At 37.6% G+C, this 26,203-nt stretch overlaps 1 protein-coding gene across 5 annotated transcripts in view; it reads left to right on the top strand.

Moving 5' to 3' along the window:
* The window catches only part of BBOX1 (gamma-butyrobetaine hydroxylase 1), a 56,093-nt gene that overhangs the window by 12,852 nt on the left and 17,038 nt on the right, over positions 1-26,203 (top strand). For all 5 annotated transcript variants that reach the window (XM_090263136.1, XM_090263128.1, XM_090263121.1 and 2 more), the window contains one exon: positions 15,127-15,325. In XM_090263136.1, coding sequence (XP_090119262.1) covers positions 15,127-15,325 — 199 coding nt within the window. The remainder of the gene's footprint in view (positions 1-15,126; positions 15,326-26,203) is intronic.

The following is a 26,203-nucleotide window of genomic DNA, read 5'->3' as shown; positions in this document are numbered from 1 at the left end:
ACTGCAGTCATGAATAATGTAAGGAGAACTGGCTGCTATTTAGCCACTGGAAAATATTTTAATGGTTTAAAACAAGATCAGGTTTTTTAAATATATTCTCAAGCTGTGCAGTTGGTGGGTTAAAGAAATTAATGGGCCATTTTGGAATATTGCTTTCATGGCTTTTTGCCCATAGACTCTCACACCCTATTTCACTGCCATCGCGTATTTTCAAACATTTGTACTCCTGAATATATAAACAAACTCAGATGCATTTGTGAAGGGATTTTGTTTTGCTTTTAGCCCTCAGTGACAATTTTTCCTCTTCTGCTCTTTCCTTTGAGTGAGGAAAGTCTTTTAAAATCTGGCATCAAGATGTAGACTTTTCCTTGATCTTTCCTTGGCACTAGATGCTGAAGTCAAAAATGAAAATGCAGATGATAAGCATCCTAAAGAAGCTCTTGTCATGGGAAAGACATAGCCAGGAGGAAGACATAGGTAAATCATCACTCCCTCATAATTTTTTTTTAGTGGCACATAGATCGGGCACCTATTTTGTGCTGGAAACTCTTTAAGAAAATACCAAGTTTAAAAAAGACATGGGTTCTATCCTCGAGGACTAACTGAGTCTAGAAGGATAAACTAGCCATGGAAGCAAATAGATACTATGCATTACTTTAAGTCCATTATGTCATGCGTAGCAGGTTAACCATAACACAGAGGAAGGAATTTGAAGAGATAAGGAAATGGTCCTCAGAAGGGAGGTCATGCTTGAGCTAGGTTTTGAAGAATCAGTTTGTCAGGCAAAGGTAGAAAGTAAGGAAATTTTCAGCAGAGGAAAAGGCCTGTGGAAAATCACAGAAGTGTGAAATAGCAAGACAGGCTTAGGAAACTGAAATTAGTTTAATGCGGATGAAGTTAAAATTGTCAGGCCACAGAGGAGGAGGAAGGGGCCAAAACATCAAGTGGCTTTAGTGCCATACTAAGAGTCTCTGTCCTAAACCCTTAGATAAGGACATTTTCTCAACATAGAATTCAGGTATGTTCCTTATAAAGCCTGAGAAATGAGTTTAAGATCTTTATAAATTTAATGAGGCAATTGCTTTGGGTTTCTCTTTTTGGAATGCATTTTATATTTTCAGAGTTGTACAGTATTCCCTCACTTATCACAGGTATTATGTTCTAGATGCCCCCGCGATAGGTGAAAATCCGCGAAGTAGGAACTTTATAATTATTTTAGTATTTATCTATATTTTAAGGCTTTATAAACCCTTCCCACACACTTACAAACTGTTCCCAGTCCCTTATTAACCTTTCCCACTCCCTTATTAACCTTTTCCACACTTTTATAAACACTACTTATGTTCTTAAACATATTCTACACTCTTAAACCTACATAAATTTAACAGTGTATGTATACAGTACCGCAAAATCCCACGATATAGCAAAAAACCCATGATAAGTAATTAAACATAATATTTTTTTAAATCCCGCGATACAGTGAGGTCGCGATAAGTGAACCGCAATATAGAGAGGGACTACTGTATATGCATTTTTACCAAATGCATATAATTTCTCAAAATGCTTACCAGTTTGCAAACGTCTCCTAGCTTTATTCTTGTCTTGGTGCATTCCTTCCCTCTGCCGATGGACGCCTTTGGTTTTTTGTTTGTATTTATTTTACAAAAGACCGTGAAGTGATTGGATCTGTGTTGCCGAAAGGTCTTGGTCTGGTCATCTGTACTGAAGGAACTGGTGTGGGGAGTGACTGGGAGCCGGGTGACCATGGCATGGCCTAGAAAAGATCCTATAAAAGAGCTGAGAGCTTCAACTAGGGAATAGCAGAGAGGATGGGGTTAGAATTTGTATGAAAGAGAAACATATATTGATCTACAGGATAGAAGGTTGGTGGTCCTGTTCTTTAATCTCTACTAACTTAAAAATGGATCGATGAAAACTAACATCTGCACATGTCCAAACATATGGATGAAAATTGAAAACTTAATAGCACATTGGAAATACAAAGATTTTTTTATGTAATTGTACTTTAGCTTCCATGTGAAACTGACATGATTACACACTCATTTTTGTGACTACCTTCAATGTGCAAAATTCCCATAGCATAACTGATAGGACTGACGTGGAAAAAAATTAATATAGAATATAATGTTAAATACATACCAATCTAAAATTTTGGTTTTTGTTAACACTCAGTATCAGAATGAATGTTTGTTCTATCTCTCTCAGTTAGTACTAAAATATTTGTATATTATTCCCTGACTTTAGTAATATTTGTTACTGCAAATTGAAACTTAAAAGGCTGTGATTTTCAGAAGATTTTTTCCCATGGAAGCCGTCTGCTCAGTTTTCTCAGCAACCCAGGGCCTGAGTACATTGCACAGTCAGAAAAGAACATTTCCTCTCAATTTGATATGCCCCTTTGATGGCAAAGCAAAATTTCTCCTGTGTCTTTCACGAGATTACCTCCCTTCAGTACACAGCCATAGCCTCCTCGTCTGTTTCAAAAGGAATATGCTGCAAGAGGGAGTGAAAACTCCCAAATGACTGTCAGGACGCTCTAAACTCTTGTGGCTTGCCCATGGCAGTGGTGGGAGGGAAGAAGGAACAGAGCTCCCCTTTCTTGCAGAGTGCCATGTGTTACCTTGAAGAAAAATATTTTTATTATAGTGCAAGGAACAGAGTTGTTTTGGTGCAGGCACTATTTTTACAGATTTGTCAAAAAAACAAAAAATCACTTTTTAAAAAAATTAGCGAGTAATATACATATTAAATATACCTAACTCCCATGTGATAGTTCACCCATCACTAAGTCTTGCCCCACCTTGGAGCATTCTTGAACCCCCAGGGCTGGGAGTCTGCATTGCAAGGCAGAGGTGGGGCAGGTTATTGGTTTCACATGTTGCACGGTAATTATAAAAAGGTATGGCAGGTTGTGTTTTTCAGGCTGCCTTAGACTGTCCCAATGGTGTCACAGCTGCCAGGTTAGCATGGCTTCAGAACAGCTCTATTAAAACAGCTGCAAAAGAGCAATTGAGCCACCGTGTCACATACCTTGATATATTCCCTTCCCAAAGAAAGACCAAATAAATATTCCTTCCTTGAGGTCACTCAGGCTCACCCTCTGACACATACATGGTGAAATAGCTCAAAGTTTTCATATGTTTAAGAAACGAATCTCTATTTTGTTTTTCCTATTATATGTGAAAGGGACCTACTGGTTTTCATAGAAATGTCTTTGAGTTCATACATGCATATTTTGCTTCATTTTTCCTCTGGGTTAATTGATGTCTTTCAATGTTCTCTGTTCTTTTTGAATTACCTATCATTTATTGTTACAGTCAACTTCTGCATTGAACTTGGTAGACTTGGGCATAAGAACAAAGGTTCTAACATCCCTACATGCGTTGGAATCACCCTTGTTCTGTCAGTGATCCCAAGACGGAAGACTCACAGCCTGAGATTTGTCCTGTAGTGTCCTTAGCGGGCACAAGTAGTCTGAAGGTTGTTCCCATAGTCATCTGCCTTGTTTTTCACTTCACTTGTAAATGCTATGTAAGGTCTTCCTTTCGCTTTTTTTATCTCCATTCTTATTTCTAACTGAAAAACACATATGACAGGGCCAGAGATAAATATTAAAGTCTATTTTACAATGAGATATATTAGAGAAATATTTTTTTAAAACTATATGCTGTTACTTTTTAAAATCTTGAGTAAGAGACATTAATCATATTCTTTTTAAAAATTCTCTTTTTTTTTTACTTAACTTCCTAAAGCAAAATATCATAATATCATCCAATGTTAGTACTAAACAGATTCAATAAAATCCCTATCAAAATTCCAATGGCATTTTTCACAGAACTAGAAGAAATAATTCTAAAATTTATATGAAACAACAAAAAAGCTCAAATAGCCAAAGCAATTTTAAGAAAAAAGAACACAGTTGGAACTCTTATGTTCCCAGATTTCAAAGTATACAACAAAGCTATATTAATCAAAACAGCATGGTATGCATGTAAAATCAGACCCATAAATCAGTAGAACAAAATAGAGAGCCCAAAGATAAACTAATGAAAATATGATAAATTGTTTTATAAGAAAAGATAATAAAACCTAAAAAGCTTTTACACAGCAAAGGAAACCATCTTTAAAACATAAAGGCAACCTACTGAATGGGCGAATATACTTGCAAGTCCTATATTTAATAAGGGGTCAATATTCAAAATATATAAAGAACTCAACTTACTAACAAAAAAAAATTGGTTAAAAATGGACAGAAGATCTAAGTACACATTTTTTTCCAAAGAAGACATACAGATGCCCAAAAGGCCAAGAATCCTCTTAGGACTGACTGGTCTCTATAGTTTCTTACACCTGTTTACACACACACACACACACACACACACACACACACACACTCAATGCTGACTCCTATTAGTGAAATATCTTTCTCCTTTTCCCCCATTGGTTTTCAAGATTCTATGGACATCATATGTTTTCCCAAGGAAGATTGATACTCAAGAGGTTATAGGAAGAAAAGATTATGTAGGTTTTCTCTCTTGCCAACAATTCAGTTGAAGCCTTTTGTCATCTCATGTCCGGTCACTGAAATAACACGGCCTCGGTGTTCACACCCAGCTTGCACAACTCTGTAGGTTAATTTTCGACTCCCACCATCAACTCTCTCCCCCCTTGCTCTGTACCTCACTGTGGCACAATGAAATCAAAGTCTTCCTGGGGCTTTCCAATTATCCCGCAATCTGGTGCCACCTCCAGAAGTGTGTGAGTTCCTACTTTTATCCAAGCTCTCCTTATGCCATTCATTCTGTCTCGCTAAACTTCTTCACCGGTCGATCTTGCAAGATCCAACTCACATCCCAGGGAAGCCCTTTACCAATGATTCTACCCTTTATTTATATTTATCCCTGAGCCAAACCATAAGCTACAGATAAGAAACAAAGTCAGCCCAAGAAATAGATATAATTTTACTAGTTGTACTAAATGCAAGGCTACAATATAACAATAGAAGCATATACATCTTTCAAAAGAGATTGTTAGAATCTGTCAGGAGAGAAAGTGAAATAGTGTGGTATGCTAAGAAAGCTCTTCATCTTTGAAACACTGTGTTATGAAAAGAGAATGGCCTTTGGACTCAGTAGATCTGGTTTTGACTCTGCTTTGTGAACTTGACTTAGTTTCATAAATGACCTGAGCTTCACTTTTTCTATATGTAAAAGAAGCAATCTTCTCAGCTTTGGGATGTGAAGAATAGGTGATAAAATGTAAGTACTGTACATCACACAGTGACTGCACACTGTGGGTGCTCAAAACCAGTCAGGTCCCTTCCCTGCCACATTTCCCTCCAATTTAGAGAGCCATGAACACAGGAGCAGAGGCCGAGCAAAGAGCACTTGGGTAAGAACAGGAGGAGAGATAAACAACCGTGGCATGATATCTTATGCTTGAGTCCCTCTTATGTGGAGAAGAATCATGTTATATTTCTCGTTAAAAACATGAGATTGGCTGAGAGGTGAACTATCGTCATAAGAAAGATTTTAATCTTTCAGACATTGGTTCGAAGTCTGCACCAAAATTTCACCTTCCTGGCAGATAGTTTGACTTCAATAAAATCAAGGATGGCAGTAAAAAGACTGGTCAACTATGGACCTAATTTCAGTTTGTGACTTAGAAATGTTTGCTGAAGCTGGGATGGTCAGCAAACTTGGAAGAAAGCAGTTATGTTATCTATTAATTAGTTAAGGATTGCTACAGATAAAAAATACCAGCAGTCAACAAATATATTTCATGTGTGAGCTAAATACTTGGCTGAAATAAATTCCAGATCCAAACAAGGCACAATTCATGGCCATATATGAGTAGATAATCTCAATATGGAAGGTAAAGGAAAAGGACCCAAGATAAAAATGTGCTCAAACCAGGAGGAAGCAGAGTCTCTAAACATCTTCACAAAGGTGGCATTATAATTACAATCATCTTACACATGAGAAAAATGAGACTGATAGAAATGAAGTAATTCATCTAAAATCCAAGGGACAAGGACTAGCAGAGCCAAGATTTGACTAAAGAGCATCTGTTCTATTAAATACCATTCATCTTCCTGCTTCTGTGTGGTTATAGCAATTTGTGTGGGCTCCTCTCTGTGTGTCACTGCAGTTACTGCAATGAAGGGTCGATGTCTGTGCATTGGCCATCTTCCCTACTAGACAGTTGGAATCTAGGGAAATAATTAAGATTAGTAATCATTTATTGAGCATCTACCATGTACTATGAATTTATCCAGCAAGTACCTAATGAGTGTCTACTATATACCAGGCACTGTTCTAGGTGCTAGGGGTGCAGTGGTGAGAAAAACAAAGGCCTTGTCCCTAAGAAGTTTACATCTTGGTAGGGAGAGTGATCAATAAATTTACAAATATGTCTTCATTACATCAAATGGCAATAAGGACATGGATGCAAGCAGATTGGTGAATGTGGTGATAGATGTGTATGAAAGTTCTCTTCTGAGTCCTTCTATTTTTTTTTAATGAAAAGAAGCAAAGCTGTCAACTAAGCATGAGTAGGAAGAGGAAGTGTGGGAGGTTTGATGACAGAGGACCGCGAGAAACAGTCAGCTAGGGAGTATGAGTAAACTAGTGATGAGTGGGCGTGCAATAAGAACAGTCATTATAGTGTTTTCCTCCAGCCACGTTCAGATGCTCTGCTTCAAGTGCATATTTCATCAAGTACACTATGGTGAGCTCTTCATAGATACCATCTCATTTAACTTTAACAATGACCCCACTGGTTATTTTCATCCCATAATTTCCAGATGAAGAAATTGAACTGAGAAATGATATCACTTTCTGAGGATCATGCAGATGAGAAGGATCAGAATTCATATTTGAATTCAGATCTGTTACTTTCAAACATTAAGCTATTAACTTTGACACAATAGCCCTATTAAATTGGACCAACATCTTTATCTCTATATGTGCTTAATTAATATATATGCTTAATATATGTGCTTAATGAACTAGCTTTGGAAACAAAGACTTGGGTGACTGGAAAGTTAGTATGAGTCACTATTGACTCAAAAGTGAATATGAGACTGCCAAAAATAATAAAAGATTGATTAAATTGGAGCTGCATTAATGAAGATGTAGTGTGAGCCCACCATACAGGATGGGTCAGATCTCACCTGTAGTACTGTGTCTGCTTCAAGACAGCAGAGCTCTCCTGGGGCATCAGCAAACTTGAATGTATGATCCAGAGGAGAGCAGAGAGGGCAGTGCAGGGCTTGGGAACAATAAAACATGAAAAACATGGGGAAGAAAGACTCTATTTAGAAAGAAAACACATGAGCTGTCTTTGTACACTTCTTCAAGATGACCATGTTCTGTGTGAATCTGGGGGACAGAATTAGGGCTGAAAAGAAAGGTAGGTTCTACCTCAGCATAAGGAAGAAGCCTGTGACTATTGGAGCTGTCCAACTGGAGACAGCTGAAGGGTTAAGATATAACCCTCTTAAACAGTATGGGCCGTTCCATAGGGAGATGTGTGCCGTGTCATTGAAAGCAGTCAAGAGCTTGTTCTGTAACCTTTCAGTAAGGACAGAGGATAAACAGGAATTTTCTGTTTGCCCTGCCAACTCTAAGGCAGTCTGAGATAATAATTTCCTTTCCTGATACTCTTCGGTGCTTGTTTTCCTTCAACAGGCAACTTTTTTTTTAAATATGTGCAGTCAAATTGTTTGTGTGGGTACCCCAGTTCTGACATGTATTAGCTGTCTGTAATTAGGCAAAATGATCTCACATCTTTGTGCCTATCTCCTCATCTATAAAATGGGAACAATAATAGAACCTTTGAGGTGGGGTTGCTGTAAGCACTATGTGAATCAGTCCATATATAAGGGGCTAGGAGAATGCCTGGAATTGTAAGTGCTCACTAAATGTTAGCTCTCCTTTTCTCAAGTATTTATCACACACTGCCATTTAGTGTCACTTCATATTTCATGTTTTCTTGTCTTCTCCCATCAGATGGTCCATCTTGTCACAGGGCTGAGCATATACAACATGCCAGGTACCTAATAGTCCCAAATGAAAATGAGTTAGTCCTGTCAAGCAACTTAAACTTGTTTCGAAGCATCTTTTATAGATGCTCAGAAACATTTTTCACGTTGTCGAAGTTTTTTATGTATTTCTTTGTCTTTTAAAATACTAAGGTGTGCTCGGATGCAATCGCATTGTACAAGGGTTGCTTCTTGTCTCTAGATGTCATTAGGAACAAAGCAAAAATTTGTTCAGGATACAGAAAATATTCATTTTCTGAAAATCCACTGGGTGCCAGCCCTGGGCTATATAACAAGGGCACAACCACAGTGAGAAACTAAGATAAATGGCCTGGTCGTCATAGTTTGTAAGGTGCTTAAAGTTCAGTGGAAGAGAGAGAGCTGAGGTCCCACCTGACCGAGCCTTGCCTACTTTTACTCCTCATCTGCTACATGCCCCGGTTGCCTCATGTGTTCTACCTCAGTGACTTCAAGTTCCTCCAACAAGCTAAGAGATGCCCCATCTTCCTACTGTCCCTTCTGCCAGGACACGTGTCTTCTTGCTCCCTTGACCTTGGCATGACTAGCTTCTCTCACTCCTGAGGATGTGGCTTCAATAGCATCTCTTCAGCTCCATCATGTCTAAATAGGCTCCCCATTGACCTCCCAATAATTACCAATATACCTCATCCATTACCCTCATAGCACTTGCTACAGTGTTTACTTTTATGTGCTTATTTGTTTGCTTCCTTGTTTATTCGCTGTTTCCCTCACAAGGGCAGCAATCACATCGACTTTTATTCATTCATGAGATCTCTTTTGCCTCACGAGGCTTTCAATAAGTATGTGTTGAATAAGGAAAAGATATTTCAGCATCACGTGGCAAGCACTGTAACTGCAGTGTGTATCTGGGCTGAAGGACCAGAGAAGACAGACACCTAACCCCCCCTTTGCAGGCCCTGCAGAGGCTGGAGGTGCCTCGCTGCAGCCCCTCAGCGCCCCTCCCGTACTTGCCAGCAGCTTCCTGCTGCTCAGTTGCCACTCTGCCAGAGGGAACATGCGTGGCCAGGATACACAGGGCGTCCAGAAAGACCCACCGGTCAGTGAATGCCCAGAGGAACAGCCATCACTGGGTGAGGGGTGGGTGTGGATGGCCTTGCATGTCAGCTTCCCTGGCCCTGGGTAGGACACTCTGAAGCACATTCTACAGTGTTACATAAGGTCCGGGAGCGCTGCACCTCTGTTGCCAAAAGCAGTAACCCGCTCATTAAAACACCTTCCAGAGGCTTCCTTCCGTGCCTGACTTCCCCACCTCCTAACAGCGCCCCCAGGACACCTCCTTAATAAATTGCTTTCATTCACATCCTCATCTCAGGGTGACCTCAAGGCAACTGAGGACACATGACCGGAATCTTGAAAGACATGCAGAGTTCACTAGACAAGCAGTAGAAGTCCATTCAAAGAGGGCTGGATCACCTTAGTACAGAGAGAAGAATCAAAGCCCAATTTCTACTCGGGTATCTCTGTTAAGGGTCAAGGTTTTTGTTTCTTTGTTTTTTTTTTTTGTTTTTTGTTTTTTTTTTTTGTTTGTTTGTTTCTTTGTTTGCTTGTTTGATTTTGTTTTTTCAGCTGGACCCCTACGAACTATTTATAGGAAAAGATAGTAAGAGACTGGCTGATCCCCAGCATGTTGGACTAGCTATTTCAGAGCCAACAGCACAGTTCATTACAGGTGGACAGAATGTCCTAAGCTCTTGAAATAACACATTGCAACTCAGCATGCCGCACTCATGAATCTGTAACTAAAGAGCTTCTTTGTGTTCTTTCCTTTCCTGAAATACAATTCAGGATTCAGGAATGTGATTCTTAATCCCAAGAAGGAAACCTTGTACAAATGGTTTCTTGAAAGCCAGCGTGTAGCCTGTTCGTAAACTTTATGATGTGTGAAGCACATGTTCAAGGAAGTATTTATTAGTAGGGCCGTAAGTTAAATTAGACAAGGTGGTTCATGCCTTAAATATTCCGTCATTTTCCATACTGTCTCTGTGTCCAGACCCAAGTGTGAAATTGAAATTTGCTTTTAATGTATTTGCCTGACAAATGATTTACTCTAGTCAAACGTGTTTTCTTTGGGGTCCCCAGTAGTCATGTTTTGCAGTTGGGGGAGACTGAAAAATGCTTATAAATTACATGTTCAATGTTAAGGTTTCCGTGCAGATATCACAGAATGATTTTACAGGTGTGTTTAATAAAATGTAGTTTTATATCTCATGAAAATTAGAGTGGCTTATATTTGAAATATTATGATAGATTTAGAAACTGATTCGTCACCATGCCATCTGTGAAAGTCACAGTTAGCATTACCAAGTGTGTGAGTGGCTGACACTAGGACACAGCTGGGCAGTGGACTGTGGCCCCTGGTCACTGATTTCTGCAACGCTCCTGCCAGGGCACACCAAAATGAGAGCTAGAGTTGGAAAATCATAAACTTTGCAGAACTTAAAAGTCTTCGTAATTATACAAAATTGTGTTTCTTATCCTATGTCCATCCATTATTTTTAACATCCATTGGAATATATTTCTTGAATTAACCATTACTGCAGTGATTGCCAAATGCTGATTTTCTAATTCCAACTTTCTTTCCTCATTTGTTAGCTATCATTTCTTTCTTTGTATGAATATAAACTCATAAATTGTCATTTTCATTGGTTCTAAACATTATGACTATTATTTTTATGCTTAACTTGCTAAAGATTTGGAGATAGTTTTTAAAAATAAATACAGTATAGAAATTTTTAAAAAATCTTTGTAACCACACTCTGAAAGTAAAATCCTGTAAATCTGAATTATTTATAGTACATACTATGCTGTCTATGGTATTGATGGCCTTGCTTGAAACTGGAGCATCTCTGTGTGAATATGGTTAATTTTACACATGTAAAGTAAAACACTTTTTGAAAGAATCTAACTCATTCTGTATTTTTTTTAATGAGGGTATCATGTGTGTGTACTTGTGTGTTGAAGAGCATGTTGTGTCTGGGTGTGGGTTATTCTATAATAGGAAAGTGACTCATGTAGAGACATATTCGCTGAAACATGCTGTAAGTGTATACAGATGTGTTTAGTGTATGCCCTCAGCAGATGCTTCTTAAATCCATAAAGTAGTCAAAATACAACTCAAAGTTTTAAAAACATTTACATCTAGTGAAAATGTTTTTCTTTTCAATCTTTCTTTATTATAATTCCTTGCCACAGTCACCAAACTCTCTGGAAAGTGATAATGGCCTTAAGTAAAGCCAAACTGATGTGGATCACTGAACTACAGTGGCATAGGTTTGAGAAGCTAGCTGATTTTGAAGTCTCAGTTCCTTTCAAAAAACACTAAAAGCAATGCTGTTGCAGTGCTGTGCCATGGAACCTTCTCATAATGTTTTTTCTGCATTTAAAGTCCTGATAAGGAGCCAAGGTTTATCTTTCAACACCCATGCTTGAGCAAGTTCAGACAGAGTGTTCCTAATTGTAATCTGCCCTGCTTTCTTCTCTATTTGGTACATTTCTTTCATAAGGGACAGAATAAGCAACGGACATTCTGACACAGAACATAAAAATACATGATGACAGTATTTCAAGGAATCAAATGTTTATGTGGAGTTGATAAATCCAGGAATCAGTCACCTGTCACCTGGATTTCACTAACCGGCTCTGCAAATCATTAGCAACAGGACTTAGATCTTTGTTCCCTTCTCTGTAACATGAAAATATTGAAAGCATCTATCACATATATTGATTATGGATATTAAAACAAATAACATATAGAAAGCACCTAGCACTGTTCCTAACACCTAGAAAGTACTCAGTACGAGGCTTCTTGTATGATCTCACCACATGGTAAGTAAAAGACCTACAAGGTAAATATAACTAGGGCTATTTTATAAATAATGAGACAAAAGTCCAGAGAGGAGACAACTAGCTGGTAAGAGTCAGGAAAATGATTTATACCCAGGCCTCTTTGCCTCCATGCTCTTAGTTTATTCATGCCCTGTCTTACACAATACTGGTCACATGTAACTATTTAAATTTAAGTTAGTTAATTTAAATTAAAAATTTAGTTCCTCAGTCCCACTGGCTGCGCACTGAGTCTCAATAGCCACATGTTGTTGCTAGTAGCTATAGTACTTGACAGTACAGATAGAGAATATTTCCATCATCTCCGAAGTTCTGTTTGCCTTAGACCATACTAACTCTCCAGGCTGGTTTGTTCTCAACAGGACATAAGATATTCTTCTAAATATTACAACAAAGGGTCATCAATAAATCATTTAACTCTTTGTAATAAAGATAATCCACTTGCTATATGGGCATGGAGATGATACTAATCTATCTAGCCGTCAGCACAGGAAGGAAAAACCTGCCCTCAACCTGATTATCGCGGTGTCGGTGTCCAAGAACTGGGAAGATCCTCAGTTGTGGTTGAGACAATCCTTTTGCTTAATAGGGAGAAAGGAAGATGATGGGAAATCCTAAAGCCAGTGGGAAAATGCCAGAGGAGTGTCTAGCAACACATCCACCACCTCTAATCCTCTATGGGCCATGCTTTTCATGTGGGGTCAGTAAGCTACAGATGTTTTAAATATTGTTTAAGTTTCTAGAGATGGTCTACTTAGAGTAAGCTTTAGAAAGAGAAGATAGCAATTTGTTATTCATGCCTTAACACTGACATTTTGCCCAGGAAATTTTTCTCCTGACTGGAAGCCAAATGACTTTTCTAGGTAGGCAGCCAATAAGCACTATTTGTAACATTTATCACCTTCTTTCTGCAGACTCTCTTGATTTGTATCAGACATTACAACCTGGAGACTTTAAATAAAAAGAACAAATGGGATGGCAAAGCAAACAGTCATGTAATTGAACATTCAAAACAAAGTCGAGTAGATTGTCTCTTTGAGAAGAGGCTCTTGCATATAAAACCAGTCCTGTTCGATTTTAGAAGACAGAGTTGAGGCATGAGGAACAGACCTGGGGACCATCATGCATGTAAAAGAGTAGCTGGCATCCTAGAAGGAGTATAAGATAAGGAGTCAGAAAATCTGATACCTCCATGGTATCCTGAATGTATTTCAACTCTAGCATCTATCATATATTCTCTTTTAATTGTCAGTCCCCATATCCAATTTTCCCATAGATTACGAGTTCCTTAAAACCCACTGCCTATCACAGGGTCTTGTGACATAGTAAATTATTAGGCTTATTGAAAAGATAAACAAACAGGTAATTGCTAAGTAGCTGATACAATCAAGGAATACCAACAATTTGTATGTCAAACCACCCCTGTTCAAAGAGAAAGTATGATCATTATCCCAAAACTTCACACCTCACTGTCTGTTATTGCTTTAGCCAACCTGCTTGGCATAATACAAAATGGCCCATATACTGAGCTTCTTCTCTTTGCCAAAGTGATTTGGTTGATATTAAATTCTAAGGTTCTCTCAAATGTAAGAAGCACTGGATAAGCAATGCTTTAAAAAGAAGAAAAAAAGAAGAAACAGGTAAGGCTACTGTTCCTTCAGGTCTGGTTTGTCTCAAAGAGAGAAAAGAGTTAAAAGGAGGAATTAGGAATCAGTAACTGGATATAAACTCGACTTCCTGAGAAGATATAATAAAGTCACTTTCACCTGTGGAATATATTCAGTACTAAAGAATATTAATATAGTTGAAAGAATTAATTCAGCCACCAGGATAGCCTAATTTACAGTTTGCAATTTAGGCCTCAGAAGTTCTGCCTCATTATGCAAGCTGTTAGGCTTAATAACCCAGAAACTTTGGCAATATATGCATGCATAGTCAGATTGGGTTTTCCCACATACACACACCTATTCACCTCTGCAAAGGTCCTCATGCCACTAGCTGGAAGAAGAGCAGAAATTGGGTTCCTGCACCTGCCTGTACCTTCTCATTACTAAGGCCACTGACTGACTCCTAAGAAACCCCTGTTTCTGCAGAAATAGCCATGTTGACATCAGATGGAATGATTTCCAGTCTACAACCCTACAAGGGGACGTTGACCCATTCCTCATTCATAAATGGGAGCGGCGGGATGTTAAGGTTGTTTTCTGTAACACGACAAATATTCCCCAGTTAGAAAAGTGAGGCTTTGCTCAGATATTATTGAGATCATAAATTCCCATGCTGTCACTTGTTAGGAAGGTTTGCCTTCCTAATGCAAATTTATTCCTGAAAAATGAAGAAATCAAATGGATTAGCTAGACTTAAATCTTTCCTGAATGCAGTTATAATATCTGAGTTATTTCCCTTGGCAAAATTATATTTCCTCTGTGTTCCACCTCCTTTGGAAGATCCTGGTTTGCAATCAAATTACTTTTATGTTTGTTTTCCTTTTTGTGTTTTTTAAGTAAACATTTTTATGAGCATTTAATCATAAGGAATCAGAGAGTTAAGGAACACATTTGACTTTATCTCTTGTGTGTTCATCACCAAGGTATCTGTGCACCCCAGGACCACACCTGTCATCTTCTCTTCCCTGTGGCCAGCTTTTGCTGACTCCAAAGTACAGTTCAACCCCAGAGAAAGCTTCCTATCAGATGAAATAAGGAAGAAGAAACTGTACCTATTATGGGAAACACCCCCGCCCCCACTCCCAGGATTAGGCATATGATGTTCTAGTCCACCATTCTGATTTTATTATCTCTTTGGAGTTGAGCAATATGACTTGGTTGTTAGAACACCACATTCAGGGTTATTTCTAAGCAGTGCAAGGAACAGAAGCCCTAAATACATTGAAATCAAGAGCCATCCATAAGCTCAACTGCATTCTCTCAACAAACATGATATAATGAATACCTGCCATGGATCAGGCAGAGTAGCAAGCAGGGGCCGTAGAAGTAGACTAGCACGGTTCCAGGGAGAAAATCTGGTAACTTGGGCATTTGTAATATGACTAAAGTTTAATAAATTGCATGATAAGTCAAAGGTCAACTTCATGGAATGTATCCCCTCTCTGAAGTTATCACTGTATTTAAAAACAATGTAATCCCATCTGGTTTCTTCATTTTCTTAATTCACAGAATGTCAGTACTGGGGCTCAGAACTCCAGCTACCTACCCTGAATTTTGAAGATGTTTTGAAAAGTGATGAACAGGCATACAAGTGGCTCTCCACCCTCAAGAAAGTAGGCATAGTGCGCCTCACAGGGGCATCCAACAGACGAGGAGAACTTTTAAAACTTGGGAAAAGGATTGGTTTCCTTTATCTCACATTTTATGGGTGAGTAACCAAATAGTTTATATTCTGACCTTATATACAAAGTTCAATATAGTTCTCAGAAGGAGTACCATTTGGGTTGGAGATACAGAAATTTCTGTAATATCCTGAGCAGGAAGTCAGATAAGACGAGTCTAAAAGTGAGATTTCTCTAAGAATGACTAGAGTTTTTAAGAAGCCTAAAAGCCCAAAGACATCAGGCTAGTTATAGGTGTGTGTTAGTTTGTTAGAGCTGCCATAAGAGAATAGCATAGAGTGAATGGCTTAAACAACAGAAATCTATTCCCTCGCAGTTCAGAAGGCCAGAAGTTCAAGATCAAGGTGTCAGCGGGGTTGGCTTCTGGTGAGACCCCTCCTTCTGGCTTGCAGATGGCCACTTTCTCACTGTCTCCTCACATGGCCTTTCCTTTGTGCACCCACACTCCCAGTATCTACTCCTCTGCTTACCAGTCTGATAGTCCCCACCCTTGCACCTTAAGTTTAATTACCCCCCTTACGGGCATTATCTCCCAATATGGTCACATTGGGTGTTAGTTAGGCTTCCCCATATAAATTTTGGAGGAACACAATTCAGTCCATAACAGATGGAATGGAAGACTGTGTTTCTTCAGGATTTTTATAAAATATGCAGCTTTACAAATGTTAAAGGTCATTAAAGTTTTCCCTCCCATGAGGTGGTGAAAAATAAAATTGGGCCCTGGGGGACTGAAACCAGCCACCAGATGTGTGGGGTTTTTTTTTGGGGGGGTGGGGGTGGGATAAAACTAACATGCAGAAAATTAAGTCTATGGAGTTAAGCAAGTAACAGGAAATATAATTCATTTTAACTTTGGAACAAGAAGCTGTTTGCATAAGAACTGCCGGGAGGTAAAACTAATTATGGATGGTGAAACACCAACAACAGAAAACACTTACCTGGAAGTAGGGGCATGACTTCATTTTTAATCTTTAGGGTGAGCCTCTCATGTGACATGAAGACAGTTATTCTTGGGTGCACAGAATAGAGGGCATTGGAAACGAAAAAGACCTTCAAAATCCAAAGTTTGCAAACTGGTAGCACATAGATTGTATTCAGATGTGTTTTGTTTGGCCTACATGATGTTAAAAGAAAATGAAATTAGTCATCAAGACCTAAAAACTGGGAAATTTTACATTACATACAGATCTGACTTTTCTTGAAAAAATTAAGTCTAGCAACAACTGAGCCTAAATTCTTGCATGCCAACAACCTGCTGGGCCTAAGTAGAGGCTGTTCCTTAAAGAGGAACAGTTTGCCATAGTCCTTCCCCAGCCCTGTTGGCCTTTGAGTTTGCCACCATAATCCATAGTAAGATCTCATCTGTTGATAAGCAGAGGATTGAAAATACTCAATGAGTCGCCCCCAATGATTTCAGCAAGTTAATTCATTGCAGAAGATGCTATCATATTTAGACTTGGATGACCCAGCCCCTATCCCTACTCCAGGAATGTCTCATAAAATTTGTACCTTCCCTACATCTGCAAAAATTTGAATGGCCTTAGGGATCACAGCAGTTACAACAGGTAAAAAAAAAAGGGGGGTGGGGTGGGCCTTTGAAATTACTAAGAGCCTCGACTGTATTATTTGTTCTTTATTTCATGTTCACAACTTTCTGAAGTAAATATTACCTCCCATTTTACTCATAAGGAATCTGAAGCCCAGAGAATTAAACTATAACCCACATTCCCACCACATAGTTAAAAAGGAACCAGAGTTGGAATCTGGGTCTTTTCTATCCCTGGGCTTCCTGATCCATGTCACTGTCAATAATATAAAGGAAAAACATGGAAAAGATGCTTTCAGGCACTGGATGTAAACAGAACATTTCAAAATAAATATCTTCTCCATTGTTGCACTTAGCTTTTATTTGCTGGCAGCCGACTTCTTGTATCTATGTCAACTGGTTTCACAATTTCCTAACAGTGGCCAAATTGGGGGCTCTTTGTTGTGGTTCTCTACCTCCCGCCCTCATCCATCACGTAAGGGTCAGATTCTGAGTTTTGAATTATGACTTGTATTTTGGTTTGTTTTATTATACAAATAGTAACAAAATAACTTGGCCACTGACCCAATATTGTGAAATGTATTGGACTAAAGACTCCTTTTCAAAATAAATCAGACCCCCTCCTATTACTCCATTTCCTTGGGCCAAGACCTGTGCATCTAACCAGATAGGCTTAACCCACTCAGTCTCATCTTCCTTGGGAGGTCACATTTCTTTTATGAACCTCTCAAACAATACCACAGGCCACAGATGCCTTTCTTGCCACCTTACTGCTATTCTCACCACTTATCATCCAGATCTCTCCTTTATTGGGGGGGGGGGGGGGCGGGGGGCGGTACCTTTTCATCTCCTAGCTTATAAATTTACAGGAGACAGTTTTACTGTTGCTTTGTATTTGTCTGTTTGCTTATTCGTGGGTTTTGATGTTGTGGTGGTAGTTAAGAAAATGAGAAAAGTGAGCATTTTCCCTGATGTTATTTTTCTTTTCCGCTCCTTTCCATGGTCATGTGGGAAAAGGATGTTAAGTTTGAGTAACAATGGCTCTCAACCTAGGTTGTACATTGAAATAGCCAATTAAAAAAAAATACTAATATTTGGGTTCATCCTCCAGAGATTGTTTTTAGCAGGACTTGGAGATGGCCTGAGTATCAGGGCTTTTGAAAACTCTGTAGGTGAATCTGATGTGCAGCAATGGTTATAAACTTCTGGCTGAGAGGAAAGGGTCCTTCAAGAGAAGGCAAGTCTCAGTTGGCAAAGAACTTGGGTGTTTTACACCCCCTGAGCTCTCTCAATTATGTACACTAAATGGCATTTGTCGTGTTCGTCTTTGTCCTATGCTAATGCCTGGACATGACTTATCTTCACATTAGAACTAGTGGCTGCCTTAATCATGGCCCCTCCCTCTCATATCTTTGTTTCTCCACTGGCAAAGTGCCCTCCTCTTGTTTGAAAAATAATTGCTTGGTGAGTAAGTGTATGGAACGAATGAATGGAGGCAATACATAATGGATAAGAGGGACTGCCAAAATTAGGAGAGGGACAGAGAAAGGAAAGTGTGTAAAGTTAAAGGTAAACTTTGCTTTTCATGCAGAGTTTTCTAGGAGCCTGATTTCTTGTTTAGATGCCAAAACCAGTAGATAGTGAGATGTTATTTTACACATGCCTCTGCTGGGAACTAATACCCACCTAGCACTTTTCCATTTGGATAGAGTATTGTTTGGAGAATTCAAATTGCATGGGTCTAAAATGAAAAGTATAATATCTAATTTTGGTTTTGGGCTGTCATCTCAATTGTTAAATGGCTGATTGAATAACCAAAAAGAGGAGATTCCAGCATTTTTTTCAGCCCCAGTAAATAGTGGGTAAGGGATAAAGCTTTAATGAATAAATATGTGTCTAGATGCTTTTAAGAGACTACAAAGTTGCAAATGAATGCAATAATTATTAGAGCATTTTATAATTATAAGATTATGTTCAACTACTAAATCAAAAAAGGTAATAACTTTGGGGACAAAAATGCGTGTCATCACCTACACCTGTATTACCTCAGATGCTTGCCATTATTTAGCTAGTGCGTCATCTAGACAATACTTTCCTGCCACCATGTGAAATGCTCAGTGCCTCACACACTCTTATCTCTCAGGGAATTTTAATGAAAGGGAATGAATATATGCTACAATTTTGAGGACTCCCATTGGGCAAAGGTCAAAAATTCTTTCTTAGCATTGTTGACACTTACCAGCCCTTAGTTAGAAAACTAACCTCATGACCAACTCTGAATCACCCTTCTTCATTAGAAAGCCAGTCGGAGAGATTAAAATTTTCAGCCTTAACTAGCAAGACCAACTTCTTTCCAGAATAGAGCTCAGAAGCTCAGATTTTCTTCTTTCTAAGAATGCTGTATTTGCTGGCATGAGCAAGTTGCATTCATATACTGGTAGTGATGATTAGACTAATAAGAACAATGAAGTGAAAATGAAAAAAAAAAAAAAATATATATATATATATATATGTTTTCCTGAAACACTAACATCAGGAATAAAGTAAAAAATGGTGAGAGACAATGAAGAAAATGGGTAAAGGAAAAGAACCTTATGAATATTGGTGATAATTAAATTTTATCTTGTGGAAACAAACATGGAAGCTGTGTAATTGCTGAATAAAACTTCTATGACCACGAATTGTAGAGAAAATATAAATAAATACTGTGGAACACTTAGCTGCAAAAAGAATTGAGGAGCCAATGCCCCAAGGCATCTGAATCCCATTACTGCCTAGAGAGTCGCCCAAAGGACCAATGGGAACAGAACTTAGGCATGCTTCATGGCCGGCTATTTGTGACAAGTTGATCCAGACTTTTCATTGAATTCCCTGGAACTCTGTGACTTCCTCAACTGAGGACTTGCTTCTCTCTTTCCATAGGAGTGTTTGAATACCTGCCATGCCCCTTGAGACCTTTGGATAAAAAGTTGCTGGAAAAAATGTAAAATTCTACTCCTACTGCCCAGTTTTGCATCCGCATGAGCGCCTTGCATTCAGGAGATGAATGAAATATTGTCAAACAGAAAATGTTTCTAGTGAGCTTTTTGTTAAAGACGCCAGCCAGTCCAGTTAAGGATTAACAAAATGGAAATGGCTTCTGGGGAATACAAGTATTTCTGCTGGCATCTCTGTAAGCCAGCGCGGCAGCATTTCACACATTAGGTTGTATTAGAGACTGAGGGGGTATGAGTGAAAAATATTATTATTCTTTGGCATCTGGGCCCTTAGTAATTGCTACTACCATTAGCACTGCCTCCAAAGCTGACTCTGAAGCAGCTATTTGGTTGATATACATGTTACCAGAAAACATTTGTGAAGTGTGGCAACTGAACAGGGAAAGAAAAAATTAAGATTACCCATTTTGTTGACATTCTGGCCAAGGGATTGCTTGAGGAAACCACACAGCCCATCTTGAATAAAATGGCTTCTGAATTATGAAAAAAAAAAAAAAAAAAAAAAAAAAAAAAAAAACCTGAAAGCAATTCAGACTTGGGAGGAAAGCAAAGAAAACTTGTCTGAGTCTGAATTTAGTTGTAATTACATCCTACTTTGTAAAAAAGTTCACACTGGGATTTCTCAATGAGCTGTTTTAAGATTTAGTACTAACCATAGTGTTTGACTTGGGGCAGGGGCTTTTAAAATGTGTATTTTTGTGAGTATTAGGGGTCCCTAAGCAGAGTTACAAACTATGTTTTTTTGGCTATTGTGAACCCCAGTTTATGTTATCAGCCAAGAGTCAGACCCTGGGGTTTCCTCTGTAATATCAGGTTTCACAGTAATTAAAGTTGTTGCCAACAAAAAAAAAACCACTTGAGTATGAGGTCATCTCATGAATGAAAGGAAAAATAACTTCTGTGTCTCATGCTCCTCTAGAAATCAATTGAGCAAATTTGTAAGATACCCTAATAAGGTAGTTGCTTCTCCACAAGCCTAAACCCCATTGCTTCCTTGGTTATATTCTGTGCAGCCAGGACAGACAAACACTATTATTGAAGTGGGAAAAATAACTTTTTATTAAGCATCCTTTATGTGCTAAGTATTGGGCTAAATGCTTTACCATCATCTTCTTGAATTTTCTCAATTTTGATAAGAATCATTATCCCCATTTTAAAGGCAGAAAAACTGAGGCAGAAAAATCAGGCTGCACACCCAAGTTTACTTGACTCAACAGTATACAATATGTCCTTTACATTATGATACTGTGGAAGTCTGTTGTTACCTAGCATTTCCCTTCTAGTTCCTAATACCATAATAATGTTGACTATCAAATATGATTTCTACTCATATTTACAGCTCAGGTGCTAGGAAATAACCTGGCAGTATAATATACAAATTTCTTAAACTAAATTATAACAAAAGCACCAGAATATTAATTCCCCTCCTCTCTATTAAGTTCAGTTATAGCCAAATGTTTATGCAAAAAGAAAGTGATAGTCAACAAAGAACCAGCTAACTTGTCACAAGAGAAGATAAAGTTTATAGTTATATCTTTCACATCAGTAATCTAAACTAGCATCCAAATCTTGCTCAGATGAAATAAATTAAACACAATTTGACCTCCCATCCAAAGGAATTTTCACAAATAATTATTATTATTTGTGAAAATTATTATTATTATTATTTTGCTATGCAATGCATTTTAAATTTTTCTTAATGAAGGCCTTTGGGACTTTGGAGCAAATTGCTATAACATGTTTTTTTATTTCAGAGGCAGGTATTTTTCTATATTTACCTGTCTTCATTTTTATTATTAGAATTATTAACCTTTAAAAATAAATTTTAAAAACTACTTCTCATGATAAAATATAGTACAGATACATAAAAATCACATTTAAAAAATGTATAGCTCAATAAATTATATCAAGGCAAACATTTCTGAATACCGTCCAGGTCATTGGAACATGGCCAGCCACTCCAGAACCCGCCCACGTATCCCGACCAGTCACAAAGCTCTCTTGTCCCCAAATGTAATGGCTTGTCTGAATTTTATGATATTCACCACCTTATTATTATTTTTCTGTTTGTTTAAAATATTATCATGCAAGTGCACATCACTTAGCACTGTAGTTTGTTTTCCCAAATTTTCAGTTTTTTGGTATCTGTGTTTTCCTTGCCTGTAAGTAGTGTTATTCAGAAATACAAATTTAGTCATCAGCACCAGTGCTATGTCTATGTATCACTACTCACTTTAGTTGTCTGAAGCACATTCGCTTGTAAATTCCTCAGGAAGGACTCCCGGGAGCAATATTCTCTGAATTGGTACATGTTGACAGCAATTTAAAGCCTTCACACCTGAAAATCAAGTTGGCTAAATATAAAATTCTTGGCTCACGGCATGTTTAATATGCACTATGTTGTTATTGGTTACCTAATTTTATTTTCTTTATAAGTAATTTGACATTTATATCTGGATGCCCCAAATAAATATTTTTCAAAGACCAGTAATTTTATAGACTATGTGTTATTGCTTGTTTAGCGGCAATTTTTAAGGGAGTATGGAGTATATGATTTGGTCTTTCAGTATGCAGTTTCAAATCTTTGGTTTTAATTTTAATGTCTTTTTTTATATTTTTTTATATTTTTTTATATTTTTTTGTATTTGTTCTGTTCTTTGGGTTTCTTCTTTTAAGGACTCCTAATATGCATAAATTAAATAGTCTTTACGTATTCTCTTGTTACTTTGTCCTGAATCCTTCTTATCTCTTGTTTTTGACATTAAAATTTGTCTCCCTTTTATCTTCAAAGGCATTATCTGTTATGCTTATTTGGTCTGCATTCCTTCTAGTTTAGTCTTCATATTTTAATGGTTATTAAAATTTTTTCCTGAATATATCACCCTATTTTTGAGTTTCTAATCTCATATAGGTTATTTTTAACATATTGTATAACTTATTAATGATATATTGTATCATTTAATATATTGTATCATTTATTTTGGTTTATTAGATGCAGCTATAAATAGAAAACAGAAGTTAATAGAAATATATATATATTTTATCTTTTGAGGATATATTTTTCTGACATATATTGTAAGTGTGATATTTCGCTATTTTTTCTCTTTTTTAAAAATAACTATGAGGCTAAATCTTAATCATTTTGTGTTGCTAATTTTTATGTGAAATTTGTTTTCTTAACTATTAAAGGGGGATATGAAACCTCTGTATCTTATGGTTTTACGCTATATTTAAAACTAGGGCTAATGGCATTCTAAGACCTCCTGGCTCCTCTCCTTCGCTTTCATCTGCACCTTCTTATTACTTTGTTTCTATAATGCTAAATTTGGATTGTTTAATCATGGAAGAGAGTTTTGTAAATTTTTAGGAGTTCATGGAGGTCAGAATATTCCAGTCCCTGACCATGAACTTCTTGTACCCAGCTATAATGGAATGTGAAAATTCCCTCTCAGGTTTTTTTTTTTTTTTTTTTTTTTTTGGTTTTTCAATTACAGTTGTCCCCTTTTCCCCTAATTTCTCTCCCCCACCCTGCCATTCTCAAATTGCCCTACTACATATTCCAGTAAATAACTGTTAGCAATCTGGAAAATTTTCAGCTCTACCTAGTTGCTTCCTTCTGCTTTCTCCTACACAGTTGTTGGTACCACATATTATGAGTTTGGAAGGTCTATCTATACCTACTCATTTGGTCTGTGTGTGTGTGGGGGGGGGTCATGGATACATATTGTTTCCTAATTTTGATTAGATGTCGTCCCTGTGTGTTGGGGTTTGCACTCCAGATGTTCAGATATTTTGCAGGGAGAATTAAGAGAAATTAAAATTTATGTCAACATCATAACTTAAGAATCTTCCTTGTTTACTTTACATCTTTATACCTCATGGAGATTTCCCTATAAATATAATGGATTGAGTAAGAACATATCAGAACGGTTACTTCCGTTTTTCTAGTTTGTGTTTGGGAATATTAATTCTCACCTAAAAATGGTATGAACTTTTTTATATTTAGGAATAAATGCAATGTAGAACTGAAAGATAATGATTTTTAAAAACACAACCTTAGCAATTTTGCCAAGTGTTGTTTACAATTAACCATAACCATCCCCTAGAAACAAGACACCAACAATAACGGATGGCTAAAGTAGTCACAACAGAAGCAGACCTGAAATACATAGTTCATGCCAGGATTAAGGATATAGTCAGACAATCAGGAAAACAATACAATTTGCTATTATAGAGTCCATGTTTTCATTCAAAGAACATTTTTGATAGGGGATTAATTGCTATGAGATAAAGACTATGTTTGATCTCAGTTCCCTAATGCAATAAGATATTTTTTGTAAGACTTTGCAAGACAATAAGGGAAGCAGAAAGTTGAAGGGAAGCCAGGAGTAGACATAGAGCAAACCTTCTCTCTACTTCATCCCAGAATGAACTTCTCTCACTTTTTCTTTGAGGCCACATTCTCTTCTTCTGGGCCTCTGACAAGCTATTTCTTCTGCCTGCAACAACCTTTACTCTTCCCAGGAAAATCCTGTTCAATCATCAGGTCTCCATTTAATCTTCACTTCTTTACTCTCATAACACCTTGTACTTTAGCTATGAAAAATTAATCACACTCATTTGTCTATTCTCTTCTCTTCTGTATCCTTAGTTCCTGGCCCATTTTATGTGTCTAATAAATGATAATGGAAAAATAAATGTCTGGAGCTCTGGTGGGAGAGCACATCTGGGAAGTCATATGTGGAAGTGTCATACTATAGTTATAGATAATACACATTATTTTATTCTTTTAGATGGTTAACTATAAAATGTTTGGTTATTTTAAATAGTGGATCATTTTGCATGTTGAAATTTAAAAAGTAAAAATAACATATGAACATTATGTTTTCAATCTATTGGAATAAGAAATAATGCTCAAAAGAAGGTATTTTTTCCTGATCTGACAAGAAGAGCTTGCAGCAGGTCCACATTGGGGGGTGTAGCTTCTGGTGACATAAATCCAGGTTGCAGGTATAGAACATCTTTTCATATAAGGAATACTTCAAAAATTAAAACGATTACAAATAAATACAGCATGATTTTCCAAGTGTGAGCCACGAACCAAGAGTGTAAAATCTATCATCAAGCCCTGACCCATGTGGCTCAGTTGGGTGTCATTCCGCAAGGTAAAAGGTCTATGGTTCGATTCCCAGCCAGGACATATGCCTGGGTTGCAGGTTCAGTCCACAGTCAATGTTTCTCTCTCTCATCAATGTTTTTCCCCCTCTATTTCTCTCTTCCTTTTCTCTCTCTAATAATAAATAAATAAAAATTTTTAAAGACTATCATCAAAGGTAAAAAAAGTGTATCATCAAATGTATAAAAGACAAATATAGCAAAAACAATATTTAAGCATCCTACAATGCCACCAAATACTATTAATATCATGGAATACAATAATATCTATAACTGGCCGTCTAGATTATGATGAATCTACAAAATTACCTTTTAAACCAAGCCCATAAAATAGTCTCTAAGAAAAAGTATTTTAATATACAAGAGCTTTTGACAAAACCCTTGAATAGAGAAAAATATAAGGTAAAGTTCTAATTAAATGTTGAGAATGGCACCTTGTACTTTTAGTTCATTGGCTTGTTGAAAATAGCATCTCCATTCGTTTAGCTTTCTTTAAAACAGCATCTTTGGTGAAAGCAGGATTATTTATAGCACAATACCAAGCGAGCCTACACTATTGGGTTGAGATGCTGTGCTGAGCTTGCCTCTTCCGTTTCGGAAGCATCTGGCCCCGCAACTCTGCTTCTATCATGAGAATTCTTGATAATCTGCTTGAATAGTTGCCTTACTTGGATCACTTTAAAATATGCCTCTAATAAGAGGTGTGTATAAGTCCACCCTCATCTCAGTAAAGCTCCACAAGTGGGCTTTAAAAAAAAAAAAGTTTCTACACAGGTCAATAAATTTTGTTTGCATTTATTTCTGCTGTGTTTCATTGGAGATTTGGATCTGAGAAGGAGAAGTGAAAGCTTATGGTCATAGACGATCAGCAGCAGCCTGCTTGGCACGATTCATTTCTACAAGGATAGGTAGACCAAATGACATTTCTAGGATTTTTCCAGACTTATGCTAAGACTTTTAGGAGAACGTTTTGTGACTGGAATTGGCAGGCTCCTTTCCCAGGATTTATCATTATGTATGAGCACAGACCTTTAGACTACACATCCCATACTGTGCCTAAGGTACCTTAGGGCTAAAAAATGTTTATCATCCCCTGCCAGTTAGCTCAGAGGGCCAGAGAACTGCTCAGAGGAAGCCAAGTCACTGGCCCCTTCCCTGTAGAAGCCAGTTAATGTCAAACAAAGAAG

This window comes from Furipterus horrens, unplaced genomic scaffold (assembly GCF_987537825.1).
Source record: "Furipterus horrens unplaced genomic scaffold, mFurHor1.1.pri manual_scaffold_2, whole genome shotgun sequence".
NCBI classification, from domain to species: Eukaryota; Metazoa; Chordata; class Mammalia; order Chiroptera; family Furipteridae; genus Furipterus; species Furipterus horrens.
The sequence above is the reverse complement of the archived record's forward strand: the minus strand, read 5'-3'. Positions and strand labels throughout refer to the sequence as shown.